At 32.6% G+C, this 17,589-nt stretch overlaps 1 protein-coding gene across 6 annotated transcripts in view; it reads right to left on the bottom strand.

Moving 5' to 3' along the window:
- The window catches only part of LOC145327073 (methylenetetrahydrofolate reductase (NADPH)), a 30,846-nt gene that overhangs the window by 11,201 nt on the left and 2,056 nt on the right, over positions 1 to 17,589 (bottom strand). For 4 of the 6 annotated variants that reach the window (XR_013882050.1, XM_080170594.1, XM_080170593.1 and 1 more), the window contains exons 2-15: positions 14,607 to 14,694; positions 13,287 to 13,354; positions 12,704 to 12,767; positions 8,917 to 8,997; positions 8,288 to 8,353; positions 6,689 to 6,787; positions 6,221 to 6,314; positions 5,191 to 5,240; positions 4,170 to 4,222; positions 3,412 to 3,499; positions 2,565 to 2,622; positions 1,476 to 1,542; positions 1,004 to 1,059; positions 110 to 221 (exon numbers count right to left, since the gene is read on the bottom strand). Coding sequence is in view for 5 of the 6 variants with exons in the window: in XM_080170594.1 (XP_080026720.1) it covers positions 110 to 221; positions 1,004 to 1,059; positions 1,476 to 1,542; positions 2,565 to 2,622; positions 3,412 to 3,499; positions 4,170 to 4,222; positions 5,191 to 5,240; positions 6,221 to 6,314; positions 6,689 to 6,787; positions 8,288 to 8,353; positions 8,917 to 8,997; positions 12,704 to 12,767; positions 13,287 to 13,354; positions 14,607 to 14,694 (1,044 nt within the window). In the remaining variant the exon portion in view is untranslated. Of the gene's footprint in view, positions 1 to 109; positions 222 to 1,003; positions 1,060 to 1,475; positions 1,543 to 2,564; positions 2,623 to 3,411; positions 3,500 to 4,169; positions 4,223 to 5,190; positions 5,241 to 6,220; positions 6,315 to 6,688; positions 6,788 to 8,287; positions 8,354 to 8,916; positions 8,998 to 12,703; positions 12,768 to 13,286; positions 13,355 to 13,634; positions 13,678 to 14,048; positions 14,104 to 14,606; positions 14,695 to 17,589 lie in introns of those variants that run through there. The other 2 variants (XM_080170596.1, XM_080170597.1) reach the window with 2 other exon arrangements.

Genomic DNA, 17,589 nt, shown 5'->3' with positions numbered 1-17,589 from the left:
ATCAAAAACCCAATAATAGTCCCCACAGAAGTTGAGCCAACGAATAAAAAAACTTTATCCTCCCAAAAATAAACAAAATTTTGAGGGGAAATCACAAAGAAAGCCTTACTTTCATTTCATTTTTCCAGAGGCCAACTTGTTTAAGAATAGCTGTAGTGGCCACCTCTCTGTTGAGAGTGTAGAAATGAATGCCAGGCGCGTAGCCACTCTGGAATAGGTCCCTAAAGTAAAACAATAGTTATAAACAAGGTGGAAGTATGTCTGTCTGTCTGTAGCAGCCACCTCTCTGTTGAGAGTGTAGAAATGAATGCCAGGAGCGTAGCCACTCTGGAATAGGTCCCTGAAGTAAAACAATAGTTATAAACAAGGTTTAGGATGTCTGTCTGTCTTTCTGTAGTAGCCATCTCTCTGTTGAGAGTGTAGAAATGAATGCCGGGAGCGTAGCCACTCTGGAATAGGTCCCTGAAGTAAAACATATAGTTATAAACAAGGTGGAAGAATGTCTGTTTGTCTGTGTCGGATAAAAAGATAGAGTAATCTTTCACTAAATTAACATAATAGGTTAGGTAAGATGGACTGGGAGGGGGAAGGTTGAGTAGGAAATGTGGAATCTACTTTTAAAAATTTTCTAATGAGCTGGATCTTTAAATGTGTAGCAGTTTCCGTAGCCGTCGCCGTGGCCGTAGTCGTAGCCGTAGCCACTGCCAGTACTACCAATAAACATGGATTTTTAAATGTTTGAAGTTTTTACGTATTATTATTATTATTTTTTTCTTCATATTTTTACTGAAAATTTAAAAAGTGGCTGTGATTTAAAGATTGCATTTAGCCGTGTCCACGCGTAGCCAATTTGATTTAAAGATCAGTATTAGGTTAGTGGCTGTACCTCTGGCTACGGCTACGGCAACGGCTACACATTTAAAGATTTTCGATGGATGAAATAAATGCCTTTTGTCATTTCTTGAAATTTGTAAAAATTCTCTACAGTTTTATCTGTTTATACCTGATCATGTTTGTAGCAAGATGAATTCCATAATTTCTAATAGCGTCATCATTGTCCTGAAAATCAATATTATTTTCTTTTGTGAATTGTTTTCTTGCTTATCAATGTAAATATGGGCAATTAGTTAACATTAGTAGCCAAACAAAACTAATAAAAACAGTAAAACAAGTAGGTATTGTCAATAAATCACTGAATATGACATTTTCATTTTAAAGCTGGCTTTATCTTAGCAATTATTTTCAAAACTAATAATTTAAATGAATGCTGTTTAGCTTGGAAAATATTGATTTCTTCAAAATTTTTACATGACAATTAGAATATTAGAATAAAAATCATAAAATCAATTGCAGTTTTGGTAGCCAGAGCCTTTGGTCCCTCGTTGCTAACAAAACTGGTTTAAATTTAAAAATTTTTTAATTTGATATACATGGAAAGCTGTCTATAATGCGATGCGATAAATATCTATTTTTACCTTTAACGGTTCAATAATTTCCTTCATTTCCTCGGGAACGCTCAATTTTGAAAGCTTAACAATGTGTCTAAAAATGAGTTTTTAAAAAATTTATTTTAATTGTGCTTCATGTTTCGTTGGTGTGCTATGACTTCCACATATGTCAAAAAAGGAGAGAGTTTGAATTAGGCTGTATATTATAATGGTCCCCAAAGATTTTTATAAATATGATCCTCCATTCTTTGACAAATAAATATATTAAATCTTAGATTGAGGTTCAAACATTTTAATGATGGTTTAAATCAACAGAATAAGTAATTTGTTTGTCATATTTATCGTCCATTGGCGCATAACTTAAGAAACTTTTGAAAGAAGAGGAGAATGTGTTTATAAAACTTTGGGAACCAGTATAATTTATTCCAATGTCCCATCCCTTCCTGGGAGAAAGTTCAATATGTGAGCTTAGGAAAGGTTTGGGGTTCAAATTGTGCTAGGGTAATAATTTATAGTTTTCAAAATGTGATTTATTCTGCGAGAGTCATAGCACACCAACAAATTCTGTAATATTTCTATTTTAATAAATATAAATATAGCTTGAGCAAGAAAAATTGTTCAAACTAAAAAAAAAACCAATAAGATCAATGAAAGTAAATTTCAGATCTAAAAAAATACTTTTGAGGGAAAAGGATATAATTTTTTCAGGGCATTTTACCTAAGATAAGCAATTTAAGTTAATTCAACACAATTCTATGTACATAAAAATAAGGCAAAAATACATTGTTGATTTAGGAGATTCCTTGTACAATAAGGAAAATCTTTGGGTATGGTCCCTTTCGTGGCAACGCCACTTAAGGGGCGTTTAGTCGTTTAATCATAATAATTTTTCCCCTATTTTTAGACCTGCAGGGGGGCTTTAACCCTGCGGGGTAATCACCTAACCTAACTTAACCTAATCTAACATAGAATAACCTATCAAAAGCTATTGTGAAAATGCGACGAATGGCCACGAAAGAGACTATACCCAAATCTTTTTAATTTGCTTATCCTAAGTAAAAATGCCCTGGTCTATCATCACCAAAATGGATGACAGAATTGAGAAAAGGTGTTTACCTCAGGGAGTCATAGGACTGCACTGGCATTATACCAGGAATAATTGGACACGTTATACCTTAAATATTTTATAATTATACAAGGAGTTTTGACAGAGATTTATAAATGGCAGTGAAGCTCGTTATAGTGCCTATAAAAAATGACGTATATAATACAAATAACCAATGATAGGCCAATACACATACTAAATTACCAATGGCAGGTCAGGATAGATTTTAATTAACCAATGGTAGGCCAGAATAACGTAATATTTTATCGGCACTATTAAAAACTTTTATGGCAGCATCTGCATGTCTTGGATCAAGGCATAACTCTACGAACCGCAGCATACCACTCGTCCCACTTGTCTTTTTTTTGTAACTAGTTGTGCCTGTTAATAGGCCAAGGTATTATCCTACACTTGCATTGAAACAGAAGCTATTTATAGTGCCTATACATAAGGACATCATACTGACCTACCATTAGCCAATTAAAATGGATACTGTCCTGCCTTTGGTAATTTAGTCAGTGTATGACGTCATTTTTATAGGCACTATTAAGAGCTTCATTGAACCATAACAAGTATGTCTTAACACTGCAAGTACCAAATTTTAACGTCTTTAGTATGACCCAATTAAGGAATCTCCACTTAAACTTGAAGATTCATTGCTTATTGAAAATGTATGTAAAATAAGCGAAATAAATCTAAAATAATATATAGGGGCAAATGGAGAGGTCGTCAAATTTACGATGTGTTGCCCCCAAACGACAGCTGAAAAACGCGTATAGGTTTCGTGATTTTTCCCCGAATTAATTTCATTGTTGGTATAAGCTGGTTTTAATAAGTATATTTAATTATTATGATTACCAATAGCTCTACAATCATCGACAAATTTCTTGAAAGTTGAAGCTTTGAAAAATAGTTGGGTTATTATGAAGTCAGCCCCAGCGTCAACCTAAATTATAATCATTTTTAAAAAGTAACAGGATGTCTATGTGTGTGTGTGTGTGTGTGTGTGTGTGTGTGTGTGTCTGTCTTTGTGTACCGAAAGATCTTGCTAACCGTTGAACCGATTTAGTTCTTTTAGGTCCTCGAGGATGGTTAATAACTATTTTAGGGGAGGTTACCTCCACCCTTGCAAGAGAAATAGCACCTTAGAAAAAAATGACCCCACAAAAAAATTGTATTTCTTCTTATTCTATTTAAAACAAAATTTATAAAGGGGGGGGGGAGGGTCGACTACACCTTCCCCCACACCTTAAGTTCCCCTATGTGCCTCTAGGAGCATTGCCGCTAGTTTTATATAATTTGCATAATAAAAATGCTGCTTTTACTTCAGTTTTGTCTAATCTGAATGAATGAGCATTACAGCGGCTACAGTTGAGGCCGCTGTGTCAAAATGGCTGCGACTGGCCTAGGCTGAAGAAGGCTGTGGTTTTTGGTAGCGGATTTGAAATTTTGGTGACTTAACTAACTTGTTAGGTTGAGTAAGCCGCACGGCTGACGGTGAGCCTAATTGGCTTATTTATGCAGCCTCGTGACTGACAGCAAGGCTGATTAAGTGGCTGCAGCTTTTGCTTCCGAACCCTATCTTTGATGTTTCTTCAATAATAGTAAAAAATCACCTTTTCTTTAGTTCTGATTAAATCCATTTCATAAGATTCGGCTTCAGGATGTCCTAAAAAAAATTAAATCATAAATTTTTAATTGTAATTTTTCATAAAGCTATTGTTTATGTAAAATTGACATTTGTTTTTTAATATAATGTCCTAATTCACACAGCACAAAAAGTAGAAAATGTTTATGTTTTTTGATCAATATGTATTCATTGATATCCATATGTATATATATATTTTTGTTATTTTCTTTAAAAGACAAGAAAAATCAAAAATTTCTAAATGAAATAAACGAAAATTGGTATTGATTAATTCAGGGTAAAACTGGCATTGGAATGTTTTAGAAGAAAAAAATAATTTTCTGCTTATTTACTCCATTGGATTAAAGCCCCCTCCCCCCCCCCCCCAAAAAAAAAAGGGGCTAAAACATAATTTATATCTTTTTATAGGTATAAGTGTAACACCCAATAATGTTAAAAATAAACGGAATGACATGAAATAGAAGCTTAACAAAATCAGACAGTAGGACAACCGAACATAAACAAATAAAGCATTGTCAAAAAGTTTGTTGGTTGTTGTAGAATTGCTTCGCTTTCTAAAATGTAACTGATACAAGAATCATCATAAAAAGTTTGAAATATATTAGATGATTCTAACATGCTTAAATCGAAGATAAAGCTATCCATTACGGACTAACGGACGTACGCTGAATGTAGAATAGTTATTTATCTCATCGTATTAAAGACAGCTTATTATGGATATTAAACTAATAAAATTATAAGATTAATACCAGTTTTGTTGGCCCCCGGGGTCCAAAGGCCTGGGCTAACAAAGCTGGTATGAATTTTAGGATTTTAATTTAGTATTGATTTTAATTTGTGGAAAATTGTCTGTAATACGATGCTATTCTTGAATTTTCAGTATGGCTGATAACCGGTTCTAATACAGCTGATATTTATCGGTTCTAATACAGCGAATATTAATAGGTTTCGAAACCATACTGGAAAAGCTACTCCACAAATGATTTTACCTGTAGGATAACCAGCCACACAAATTGTAAAGTAATCATCAAAATGTTCTCTAAAAAGAAATTTTAAATATTAAAACAAAGAAGAATTTTGTTGATATACATAAAATTGGATATAAAATATACGTGGATACATTGACAGGGAAACATTTGTCGTCAATTTAGCTTGCTAATATGGACCTCATTTATTAGTCAGTCTGTTCATCCAGTAGGAGGTAAGGGTTGGACTGGGAGTATCGTAATTTTAGCCAGCTGCAAGCATCGCTTTATTAGAGTACATAATAAGCTGTTAATGTAAGATCCAAGTAATGTTAAGTTATATTGGGTAGCCAATGTATATATAATAACAAAACAAAAGTTTATCAGGGCATAAGGAAAACTAAAAAATTCAATTTCTAAATTGAACCTTAGACCTTATTGTAAGCCCAAGGTCTTTTTGTAGTTATGCAATAAGTATTATTTATACAATTTTTTATACAACATTTTTTTTGTTTATCAAAAAGTTTAATATTTAAATATCATTAAAGGATTTTTACATCATTGTAATTAAAAATAAAAGAATGCATAATTTCTTTTGGAGACTAATGGTAAACTCTACCAAAATAGCTATAAACCTTCCCTTTTTATATTCGAAGTTTCTCGTTAAAGGAGAACCATATCAGTTCATCATTTAGCTAGATAAGAAAGGATAATGATTGAAACTTGATATCTCTAACAGTCTCAATAATAAATGGCCTAAAGCAATGTCTCAAATCTAGGGATTTACAATATTATACTTGAGTAATTGAAATTCATCGCATCGTATTATAGACAGCTTTCCGCGGTTATTAAAAGGTAAAGGATTTAAAACAGTTTTGTTAGACAAGAGGGTCCGTGGGCCCAAGCTAACAAAACTGATTTTTAAATTAATATTTGTTGAAAATTGTCTGTAATACAATACTACACAGTACACATGATATTTCAGTATGGCTGAGAAACGGTTTGATCTAGCGGATATTAATCGGTTTCTAGGCCATATTGGAATAAATATTACCTGATAAATTTGACAAGATCTGTTGCAAAATTTAGTTTTTCTGGATCAATCTCCCAGGTTGCATCAATGTTAGGTAGATCACCACGTAGAGCTACTCAATCAGAATATTCAATATTTTTGTATTTTTTCAGAAGCAAAGCTGCTAATGGTACGTCTTGGTGTTATGTTGGTCGGTCGGCAATGCATCTGTAGTGTGTTTATCAACTGTTCAGTATGTGGTTATGACTCATAAATTAAATACCATCAAGGGTGTTGTAAAAGGGGTGTTTAACCCCCCCCCCCCACACAAACTTTGAAACCTCTCATTTTACCCCCTAAAAATTTTTAAAACCACATTATTTTACCCAACTCAAAATAAAAGCTTGGACGTCCAAGGATATGTTTTAATACAGTAATTTGCCTTAAAAGTGCCTTATATCGAATCTTTAATTATATGTTTTTTTTTATGTAAAAATATTGAATTTCCTAGAATATTTCTGATTCCGAGATCTTTTGCTTTGTTGAGATAGCTTTTTATTTCTTCTTTGCTTGATCCATAACATGTCATATGCAACATTGATTCCATACCTATAAAAAACATTAATAATATTTTAGTAATAATGATACTTAATTTTTATTGTAGCGGATGCGCTGTATTTCATGAGATAGGTATTAGCAAAAAATAGCCTAAAACAATCCTAGGACTTATGTGAATCTTACCTTAAATAGAGAAATCAATCATATTAGTAGCAACGAAATCTTTTAAGCTACAGACATCAAAACCTTACTACTGGATAAAAGTAAGAGGATGTCTTTTAATCTATCTTTTTGTTACAAATGATCTAGCTGACCGACGAACCGATTTGGTTATCTTATACAGTGAAGCTTATTATATATCCATAAAGGTTAATCACTATTTTTGGGTGGGTATGGGTAAAATATTCTACGACAGCTTAAGCAATCACCCTTTCTTATAATTTCCAGCTGTTATAGCTGCGCTGCTTATGGTCAAAGGGATAGTTTCACGAAGTGCATTTAAAAAAAATAGTGAACTGTAAGTTTTTCTATTTTAAATAACGTAGTAGTGCATAATATAAAGTTATTGATTAAAATTAAAAGATTTGACCAGGGATTTTCCTTAAAAAATGAGTTTTTCATTTTTATTTTCAACTTCGTTGCATGTTATATATGGCAAAAACTTTTTTGTCATAAATACAACTTTAGATAGCATTTACTAGTTAAAAGAACTTCAAACTTTTTATACAACAAAATACACATAAGAACAAAGAATGACCAATGAAATATTTAATATAGTACTTAGAGTAGTGATCTTTTTATATGTCTTAGTAGAATATATTAGGCATTGGATAGATATGATTGTGATAAAGAATTTTAACATTGACCTGACCGAACTTTTTTTATTTGACAATATCTAAAAAAGTTAGTGATTTCCAACATAAATTACATGAGAATGGTCTTTATATATATATATATATGTATGTTGTATGGTTAGTTGGTATTTCCACGTGAGATAATGTGTATATTGTAAGGAAACCGGATGGTTTTCTTTATTTTTTAAAAAGAATCTATAGAAAACCTGTCCTATAATGAACCGGACGTTATTTTTTATGTTTTTTAAGCAACTTGTCCCAAGGGGAACCCCTGTTCAATTTTTTTATAACTCTTGTGAAATATGTGGAAAAAGATTCTCTGATATTGGTGTTTTGGCTATACATATTTGGAAAAAATAGACCATTCTCATGTAATTTATGTGGCAAATCACTTTAACTTTTTTAGATATTGTCAAATAAAAAGAGTTTGGTCTGGTCAATGTTAAAAATTCTTTAACATATAATCATATGTATCCAATGCCTAATATATTCTACATATAAAAGACATATAAAAGTTCACTACTCTAAGTACCTTAACTCTTTAAATACACTTCATAGAACTATCCCTTTATCCTTATTTTATGTATACTAACATATATATTCGACGGCAATTATAATAGTTGAAGTATTTAGACTATACAGCTGTTATATTTGCGCTACTTATGTTCATAATTACCCTTGTTAAATGTATACTTACCAACGTATTCAACGGCAGCATGAGCAATCATCATACTCGAAGTTTCAGAATCCCCAGCCGGATTACCTAACAATAAAAAGGTGCTCTAACATAAACTCTTGCGGATAAACTATAATTTCAATGAGATACGGGAAGTGGATGTAGATAGTGTAATATAGAGATTTGTGAATAGGAGAATATAACATTTATAAAACTTCAATTTTTACGTTTTTTTTTAAATTGATATCTTAGTATATGCTGGTTTCTTTCAAAAGATCATTACAAATGGACGCAGTTCACAGTGAAATGTTCCTCGGACATTTTACCGTGAAATGCAAATTTTGTTCTAACATATTTTATAAGTTTAGCCGTTTGGCAACTAGCAGCCATTAAAAGTTCGTCGTTTTTTGTAGATAATCGATATAAGGAACATTTTACTGTAGCTAGAAACCTTATAAAATCTTTTTGAATATATTTGTCATGAACTGGTATTTTCAGCTTATGCAACGGCCAACCCAGGTTATGAAAGTACCAAACTATGCATAAAAATATGTGAATATGTGTAATAATTTTATTATTATTATTTTGTATGCTTATGTTGAAATACATATCTAACTGCATTGGATTCCTCTGTGATTTTGTATACTAACCTGCGGGATGCCACGTGACGTCAATAAACAAGGGGTTACCAGCTCTCATCCGGTCAAATCTGGATATCAAGTTGGTGGCTCCTGAAAAATAATTCAAATTATATTTTTGGAATGGATATTATGAGAGGGGAAAATTTGTCGTCAACTTAGGGGGCAAACTAAACTTCTTTTATTGGTCAGTTCTTTCAATCAGTTGGGGGTGGATGGGGGTATTGTTATTTTAGCCAGCTACAAATTTTACTTTATTAGAGTACATGATAATCTGGTGCAAAATTTAAGTAATAATGAATACATTCCCCCGAAATAAAATTCAAATGATATTCTTTAAATATTACCAGGCGATGCTGTGAGTATTGGTGCAAAAAATGGGGACAAATTTCAAATTGTTTTGGCGTGTGACGTCATACCCCCATCTCTTTTCTAGGGGGTTTCTTGCCTCCTTCCCATTTCTTTCCCCTCACTTGTGACGTAAATAATCAGCCCCGTCAAATCAATCTAAAATTTGTCCCCATTTTTTGCACCAATACTCACAGCATCTTACCAGGCATATGTATACCTATCTCTGCCATAAGGATACATATCTCTCAAATATTTTTCTTTGTAGATCTACCTAATGCATATACAACAATTCCAAGAGATCTAAAGAATAATACAACGCCCGATAAATATATCCCCAATGGTGATACACAAAATAAACCCTTCTGTAGATTACAATTGGTGGTTGAAATGTTAGGAAACTCAACCAGTCTAAATTCAATTAAAGTCCCCAAAAATATTAATCCAACCAATAAGAAATCTCATTATAAACTCTGGGGAATAGTGAAATAAACATCCCATTCCTATTAAACTGTGAAAAAAATAATAGTTTTAAGAAATATGTCATTTTCTGTACAAATTGTAATTTTTTTTAAAATTGTTATTCTTAGAAAAACAGTTCCTTTTATATGCAAATCTACACAAAAAATCTAAAGTCTAATAAAAAGTAAGTAATACAAGTATCAAAGTTCATAAGCAATTACAAAACAAGAATAATTATGTTCATAAGTATTACAAGAATCAAAAAATAAACCCGCGACCGTGTCTCAACACGTAGCGCATCTGCTCGTCGTCAGGAAGGTGATAGGTTCGAAACTCGGTCCGACACCGCGTCCTAACTAAAGACGTTAAAAATGGTTCCCACTGCTGCTATGTCAGATGCGCGACGTAAATAGTTAGAGTGGGGTAAATGCCTTGGCCCAAAACAGGCACAACTCGTTACCATGAATTGCACAGTTGGGGCTTCTCAGACAAAGGTCGTGCATCTCAGAGATTTGGTTGTCTGATGGGCGAATTATTAGCGGAGTATGTTTCAAGGTTCGTGGAGAGGTCTAGTACCCGAAGCGACACCAGGCCCCCTAGAGTCTTAAATCTTACAAGAATCTAAGGATAATTGCATCCATTTATGTAGTAATGTTTTTTTGTTTGTTTGAAGTTTAAGATCTCAATATTATATTTATATTTAAGCCTTTCGATGGTTTTAGCTATTTTCAGCGAAGCTTTTCATAGTGACTATAATAAATGACGTTATAAATATACAGGCCTACCATTGGTCAATTGAAAATTATACTGGTCTCCCATTGGTAATTAATTCTGTGTATTGGCCTATCATTGGTCATTTGTATTGTATGATATCATTTTTTACAGGTACTTTAAAGAGCTTCATGGTTTAACTAGCTATTTTCAGCCCCTTTCCTCAAACTTGAATTGGTAAACAGATTTACACAACTAATATTTGTATGGAGTAGCTACGCGTCAAACAATTATGGGGGATCTTTTTAGTAGCGAAGCTACTCTATAATTCACTTTGTCCGTCCGTCAGTCCGTCAGTCCGTCAGTCCGTCAGTCAGTCCGTAACGCTATGGGGGAAATGGGATTTACTCAGCTCCTATAAAAGATAGAATGCTGAAATTTTTTGACAACATTCCCATCATTGAGGAGCATAATTGACCATAAAACATCATTGGCGTTCGGACCGATTTTTAGCAGGTTTTAGGCTATTTTTATATTTTTCACATTTTTCTCCATATCTTCAGTGTTTATGGTCCGATTTTCAAAATTTTTTCAGTTATAGATATCAAAATTAAATTTCCCGTCTTTTAAAGAAAACAATCATGACGGCCAGACTGCCTTTTTAGCAGGTTTTAGGCTGTTTTTTTATATATTTAACATTTTTCTCCATATCTTCAGTGTTTATAGTCCGATTTTCAAAATTTTTCAGTTATAGATATCAAAATTAAATTTCCCGTCTTTTAAACAAAGTAACCATGACGGCCAGACTGCCTTTTTGGCAGGTTTTAGGCTATTTTTATATATTTAACACTTTTTTCCATATCTTCAGTGTATATGGTCCGATTTTCCAAATTTTTTAAGTTAAGGATTTAAAAATTAAATTTTTTGTCGTTTTAATATAACAACCATGATGGCCAGACTGCCTTTTATCAGGTTTTTGGCTATTTTTATATGTTTTACATATTTCCCCATATCTTTGTTTATTTTGATGCAATTTTCAAACTTTTATGGGATATCAGTATCAAAATAATTTTTCCCATTGTTATGAGCATCTTTAATATAATTTATTTTGACCATCGTCATCATGCAAAATAAAACAAGGTTTCATGTTTATTTTATCCAATAAATCTATTCTTGATTTTAGTAAAAACCTTTTAAATCTACCTGTACGTATTCCCATCGACGATTTTTTATGCTTCGCTACTTATGGATGTTGTCATCCTTGTTTTTATCATATTTGATCACGAACTACATGCATGGAAGATAGAATTACTAATATTTACTAATTTAACACATATGTATTTAATTCAGGAAAAAAAAGATTTAAGTAAATAATAGTTTTGATATATCGAATCATATTATAGACAGCTTTCCGCGGATATTACAATAAAATTTATAAGATTAAAACCAGTTTTGTTAGCCCGGAGGGGCTACCATACACAATTGTGAGGATTTACCCATTTATTACATTATACAGTTGTGGACACCAAGACAAAGGTCTTGCAATCAAAGGTTAGGTCTCAGATGGATGCTACAATGTTTTCCACTATGAAAATTCATGTTTAGCATTTTATTACATACAATTTTCCACGACTATTAAAAAAATAATCATTAAATTAATACCTACCTGTTTTGTTAGAACCCCCTTGGGTCTAACAAAACTGGCTTTAATCTAATAGTTTTTCATTTTAATATCCGCGACAACTATTTTAAACCTTGGATGAAGACTAATATAGAAAATTGATTATTTTTTTAATAATAAATAGTTCTTGGGTGTACTTTAGTTATAATTACAACACAAAAAATTGCTTACAATTAAAATGTTCTTTTGTACTTTAATTAAAAAATGATTGGTTGATACAAAATAGCAGTGTCCAAATCTTTGAACAATAAATCTTAATTTTTTAAAGGGGTTATTTTGTTCATCATAATTAAGGGTTTACATTATTCAATCTTCCATTGCGATATCCATGAAAATTTTTTAATTTACTAGGGATGGAGGGGTATATAACTGTTTATTACACTAGACCCCAAAGTTTTACAATAACGTTTTCGTATTAGTCATCTCAACAACTTTGCGGACTTTTATAGAATTTTGATAGGTTGGTATTTATGTTGATTGTCTAAACATTTCAACCAATAATAGCAATCTACAGAAGATGTAATTTTGTTTATAATCATTGGGGATGTACATAAATCTATCGTCCATTGTCATGTCCCTAAAGATTCTACAATTTACCTGCTTTTGTGCGGGGAGGAAAAAATTCAAGGGAGTAAAATTTGTCTTTGGATTCCAAACGCGCCTAAAAACAAAATAGATTTTGGAAAGAAAACAAAGTAGCGGGTTTTGTCGTATTTTCACAGTAGCCCTTCTCCTATTTCTAGCCCATTTGGAGGGGGGTAGGGGGATCTAAACCATGCGGGTCCTATTTCCTAACCATGCGGGGCTATCATTAACATTTACCTAACCTAAAATAACAAAACAAAAGCTACTATGAAAATAAGACGAAATCCGTTACTTTGTTTTCTTTCCATGATCAAACAAACTTAATCTTAGGCTAATAATAATTTGCAGTCATCAGTCTTAAATATGTTAATATGTCATGTTTAATAAAAAAAGTTTACAACTAGCGGCTACGCTTCTAGAAGCCTAGCTATAACTAGCATTTTTACTGTAAAGAAGAACCATTACTTTTATATAGGGCTTCCTGCATAAAATTAAATCACTGCACTACTTATGGGCATAATTTTATTTTTTACAAATAAAGTAAAAGAACTAAAAATAAATTGTTGAAACAGTAAAAATATATGAGAAAAATTACCTTTAATTTTTCTGATAGAGTAGCCTCGAAGGATTGAAACATCATGGGGGAGGCCGCCCGACTTGATCCTCAAAATAATAATGAGATATAATATACCAGTTGCTTCGCCCTAAGAGGTAATGAAAAATCCATCTCCAATATAAAATCGTTCTTAAATCTCTAGAGCCTCATGGGGCTTTGCCCAAAGAAGTTATGGGAAAAATGTTTCATGGAATCTGCGTAAATTTTATTACCCTATATTATACTTCACAGAAACTGTATATTTTTATCAATTACATTTACCTATCTTAGCGACAACTTTTACTTCACAGAAGAGAGGAGGAAGGTGGGAATCGAATATTCTATTACCTGGAGAGGAGGAAGGTGAGACATGTATGGTATTGTTGAACCAGCCATACCCATTTCCATAATCTGGAGAGGAGGAAGGTGGAAACTATCCTTACCTGGAGAGGAGGAAGGTGGGAATATTCTATTACCTAGAGAGGAAGAAGGTGAGACTGGTATGGTATTGTTGAACCAGCCTGTTCCATAACCTGGAGAGGAGGAAAGTGGAAACTATCCTTACCTGGAGAGGAGGAAGGTGGAAGTATTCTATTACCTGGAGAGGAGATAGGTGGAAATGATCCCTACCTGGAGAAGAGGAAGGTGGGAATATTCAATTACCTGGAGAGGAGGAAGGTAGGAATATTCTATTACCTGGAGAAGAGGAAGGAGGGAATATTCCATTACCTGGAGAGGAGGAAGGAGGGAATATTCCATTACCTGGAGAGGAGGAAGGTGAGTCAGGTATGGCATTGTTGAACCAGCCATAACCATTTCCATTACATGAAGAGTAGGAAGGTGGGAATATTCCACTACCTAGAGAGAAGGAATGTGGAAACTATCCTTACCTGGAGAGGAGGAAGGTGGGAATATTCCATTACCTATATAGAGAGAAGGAAGGTGAGTCAGGTATGGCATTTGTTGAACCAGCCATAGCCATTTCCATTATCTGGAGAGGAGGAATGTGGAAACCATCCTTACCTGGAAAGAAGGAAGGTGGAAATATTCCATTACCTAGAGAGGAGGAAGGTGGAAACTATCCTTACCTGGAGAGGAGGAAGGTGGGAGTATTCCATTACCTGGAGAGGAGGAAGGTGGGAATATTCCATTACCTGGAGAGGAGGAAGGTGTGAATATTCCATTACCTATATAGAGAGAAGGAAGGTGAGTCAGGTATGGCATTTGTTGAACCAGCCATAGCCATTTCCATTATCTGGAGAGGAGGAATGTGGAAACTATCCTTACCTGGAGAGGAGGAAGGTGGAAATATTCTATTACCTGGAGAGGAGGAAGGTGAGTCAGGTATGGCATTGTTGAACCAGCCATAGCCGTTTCCATTTTCTCCATTGCTCTCATGTAAATTTAGCTAAAATTATTAAAAAATGATATAATAATGTTCCTAATGAAACAAGTACTTTTAATAATTTTAAAAAAAGAAGAATCAAACCCCACTAAATAACTTATTGTAAAAAAAATTTTTGAACATTTTATAATTTAACTTTAGAAATATAATTAAATGATGTCAGCAAATTTTTTATAAAAGTTTAATTTTACTTATATCTTGATTGATTTTTGTCTTCAAATGGCAATATTAACAGTTTAAGGACTAACTGTGACATAATTAAAATATGAATAAAGAATAAAATACAAAAAAAAAGTTCTAATGTAATTTTTTGTCTTCAGAAAGCAATTTCAACAGTTTAAGGAATAATTGTGAAATTATAAAATAATTAACAATGAAAAAATTACAAAAATTGTTATGTTCCCAAAAAATGTAAGTGGTAATTTTATAAATATAGAATATATTTTATTGAAAGCATGCACAGATAAAATATAGTTATACTAACAACTTACTAGAATATTCATGAATTATATACCTATTTCGTTAATTACCTCATACGGTCAGAGGTGCTGTCCATGACATTCAAATGCCATGGTTCAACAACCCAGGGTATTAGGTTAAGTAACACTCATCAGACAACCAACTATTGATTGCACGACCTTTGTCTGATAAGTCTTAACATGGTAATGAGTTGAGCCTGTTTTGAGCCAAGGCGTTCTATCTACTCTCAACTATTGAAGTCGCGCGACTGACATAGCAGCAGTAGGAATCATTTTTAACGTCTCTAGTTATGACGCTGTGTTAATCAGAGATTCGAACCCATCACCTCCCCGATGACGAGCGTGTGTGCTACGTGTTTGTTTAACCACGGACGTGGGTTAAGTACTAGTCCCATTAGATTAATTTTAACTCCAATTAGCACCAAATTTCATAACTAAAATTTGACAAATCATAGATTTTTATTCAATAAGTTCATGAAAACTGAAAAGAACATTATATATTTGTTAATTTTCAAGATATTTTAGTTCCCCTTGAAATAAAAAGTACATTGAGTTTATTGAGAATGTTCTTTCATATCAAGATAGAAGCTGGATTCTCATTAAAATGTGCAAATATATATCTTCAATAAGATTTCCCTGATATTTTAGTAGATAGGTATACCATACTTTTAAGATAAGGTTACCTAAAAAACGCCTTTTTCAGACAAAAATCTTGTCACAAAAACGCCTATCTTGGGAAATGACTACCCCAAGATAGTAGGCGTTTTCTAAGGTAGGCGTTTTTTGAAAACGTATTTTGAAAAAGACGTTTTCTGAGATTTTTCAAGTATAACCTTAATAAATTTAACCTTCAACATCAACAATTTCAATAATTAATAATGTTTCCCAAAATAGTATATAAAATTTATAAAATATTAATATCTACTGCAACCAATTTGTTTTCATACCAGAGCTACTGAAATAGTGACTTGTTTTGGTCTGTAACTCACAAGTTTAAACTATGCTTTATTAGTAGCGAATTCCGTTAGTCTGTCCGTCTGTACATAAATTAAGAATAGGGGGGGAAATATTTTTCCTGACAATTTTAATACTTCACTTTGTGTCAATACATGTTTTTTTGTGTTTTGTTACTTTTAGATGTTGTCATCCTTGTTCATCTATTTAATACCCTTCTACTTTAAGAGCACAAATTTATTAGCAAATTATTTTTAAAAATCTGTTTGAACTTATTGACCCACTCCTATGAACAATGTACTTACCTATACTTTAAATATTTGACTCATTCCTAAAAAGGTTTCCCAAACATTGAACACAGTTGTCCTTACTTGTATTTTTAAAAGCGAAGCTTTTCTATAATTAGGGTCGGTCCGTCCGTCCGTCACGGATAGCTTTTTTCGTTAATTTAGACATGTTAGAATTGTCCTATCGATTTCAAATTTTGCATGGTGATTCCTTTAGTAGTTAGGTACGATTTAGAAAGCGTAGGAACTCTATAATCACTACCAAAATGTCCGTACGTCCATTTTAAACATGTTTATTTTTTTACTTTTTTAAATAGCTTTTTTCGTTAATTTAGGCATGTTAGAATTGTCCTATCGATTTCAAATTTTGCATGGTGATTCCTATAATAGTTAGGTACGAGTTAGAAAGCGTAGCAACTCTATAATCATTACCAGAATTTCCGTACGTCCATTTTAAACATGTTGATTTTTTTAACATTTTTAACAACAAATTTGTATGTGACCTAATTATCCGATTGGTCTGATTTTTGGTATACTGATTCCTTGGACAACAAAGTACAATATTATAAGCGAAGCAACTCTATAATCAAGTCCTAAAAATGTAAGTATGTCCATAAACATTATCCTGAATCAAGCAGTTTTTAACAAATTTACTTACAATTTTGCTTTGACCCTTATGAATTTATATTATGATTATTCAGTTCTGACACTATTCAAGTGTTAATGTCCGTTTGTCCTACCGATTCAGTGCTTCGCTTTTATGGATGTTGTCATCCTTGTTGCTATAAGTTTAACTACCCCAAACACTTTAAACATGCATAATTATTTTTACTTAACAAAATATAACAAATTCCCTTTAATAATTAATAATAATAAACTACAGTATTTTATTTTAATAGATTAAAACAAAAACAACTTTATTAGACATCTTATAAAACAATTGATAGATTGGCTGTACTGTTTAGGGATACAACTTGTTTGCCAGTCAAAAAGCATCACCATTTAATATATTAAACTTTGTCTACTAAAGGTGATTTATTAATTAAAAATAAATAGGAATATATCCCAAATGGCCCTGTACTATCAATTAATCTAAAAATATGTCCTTGAAAATGCAGTGATAGCTATTATTCGCATCGTATTATAAACAGCTTTCCACGGATATAAAAATGTACTAA

The sequence above is a fragment of the Acartia tonsa genome, chromosome 8 (genome assembly GCF_053477335.1).
Source record: "Acartia tonsa isolate MP-2025a chromosome 8, ASM5347733v1, whole genome shotgun sequence".
Lineage (NCBI taxonomy): Eukaryota > Metazoa > Arthropoda > Copepoda > Calanoida > Acartiidae > Acartia > Acartia tonsa.
Note: the sequence above shows the minus strand (reverse complement) of the source record. Positions and strands in the feature narration are given on the sequence as shown.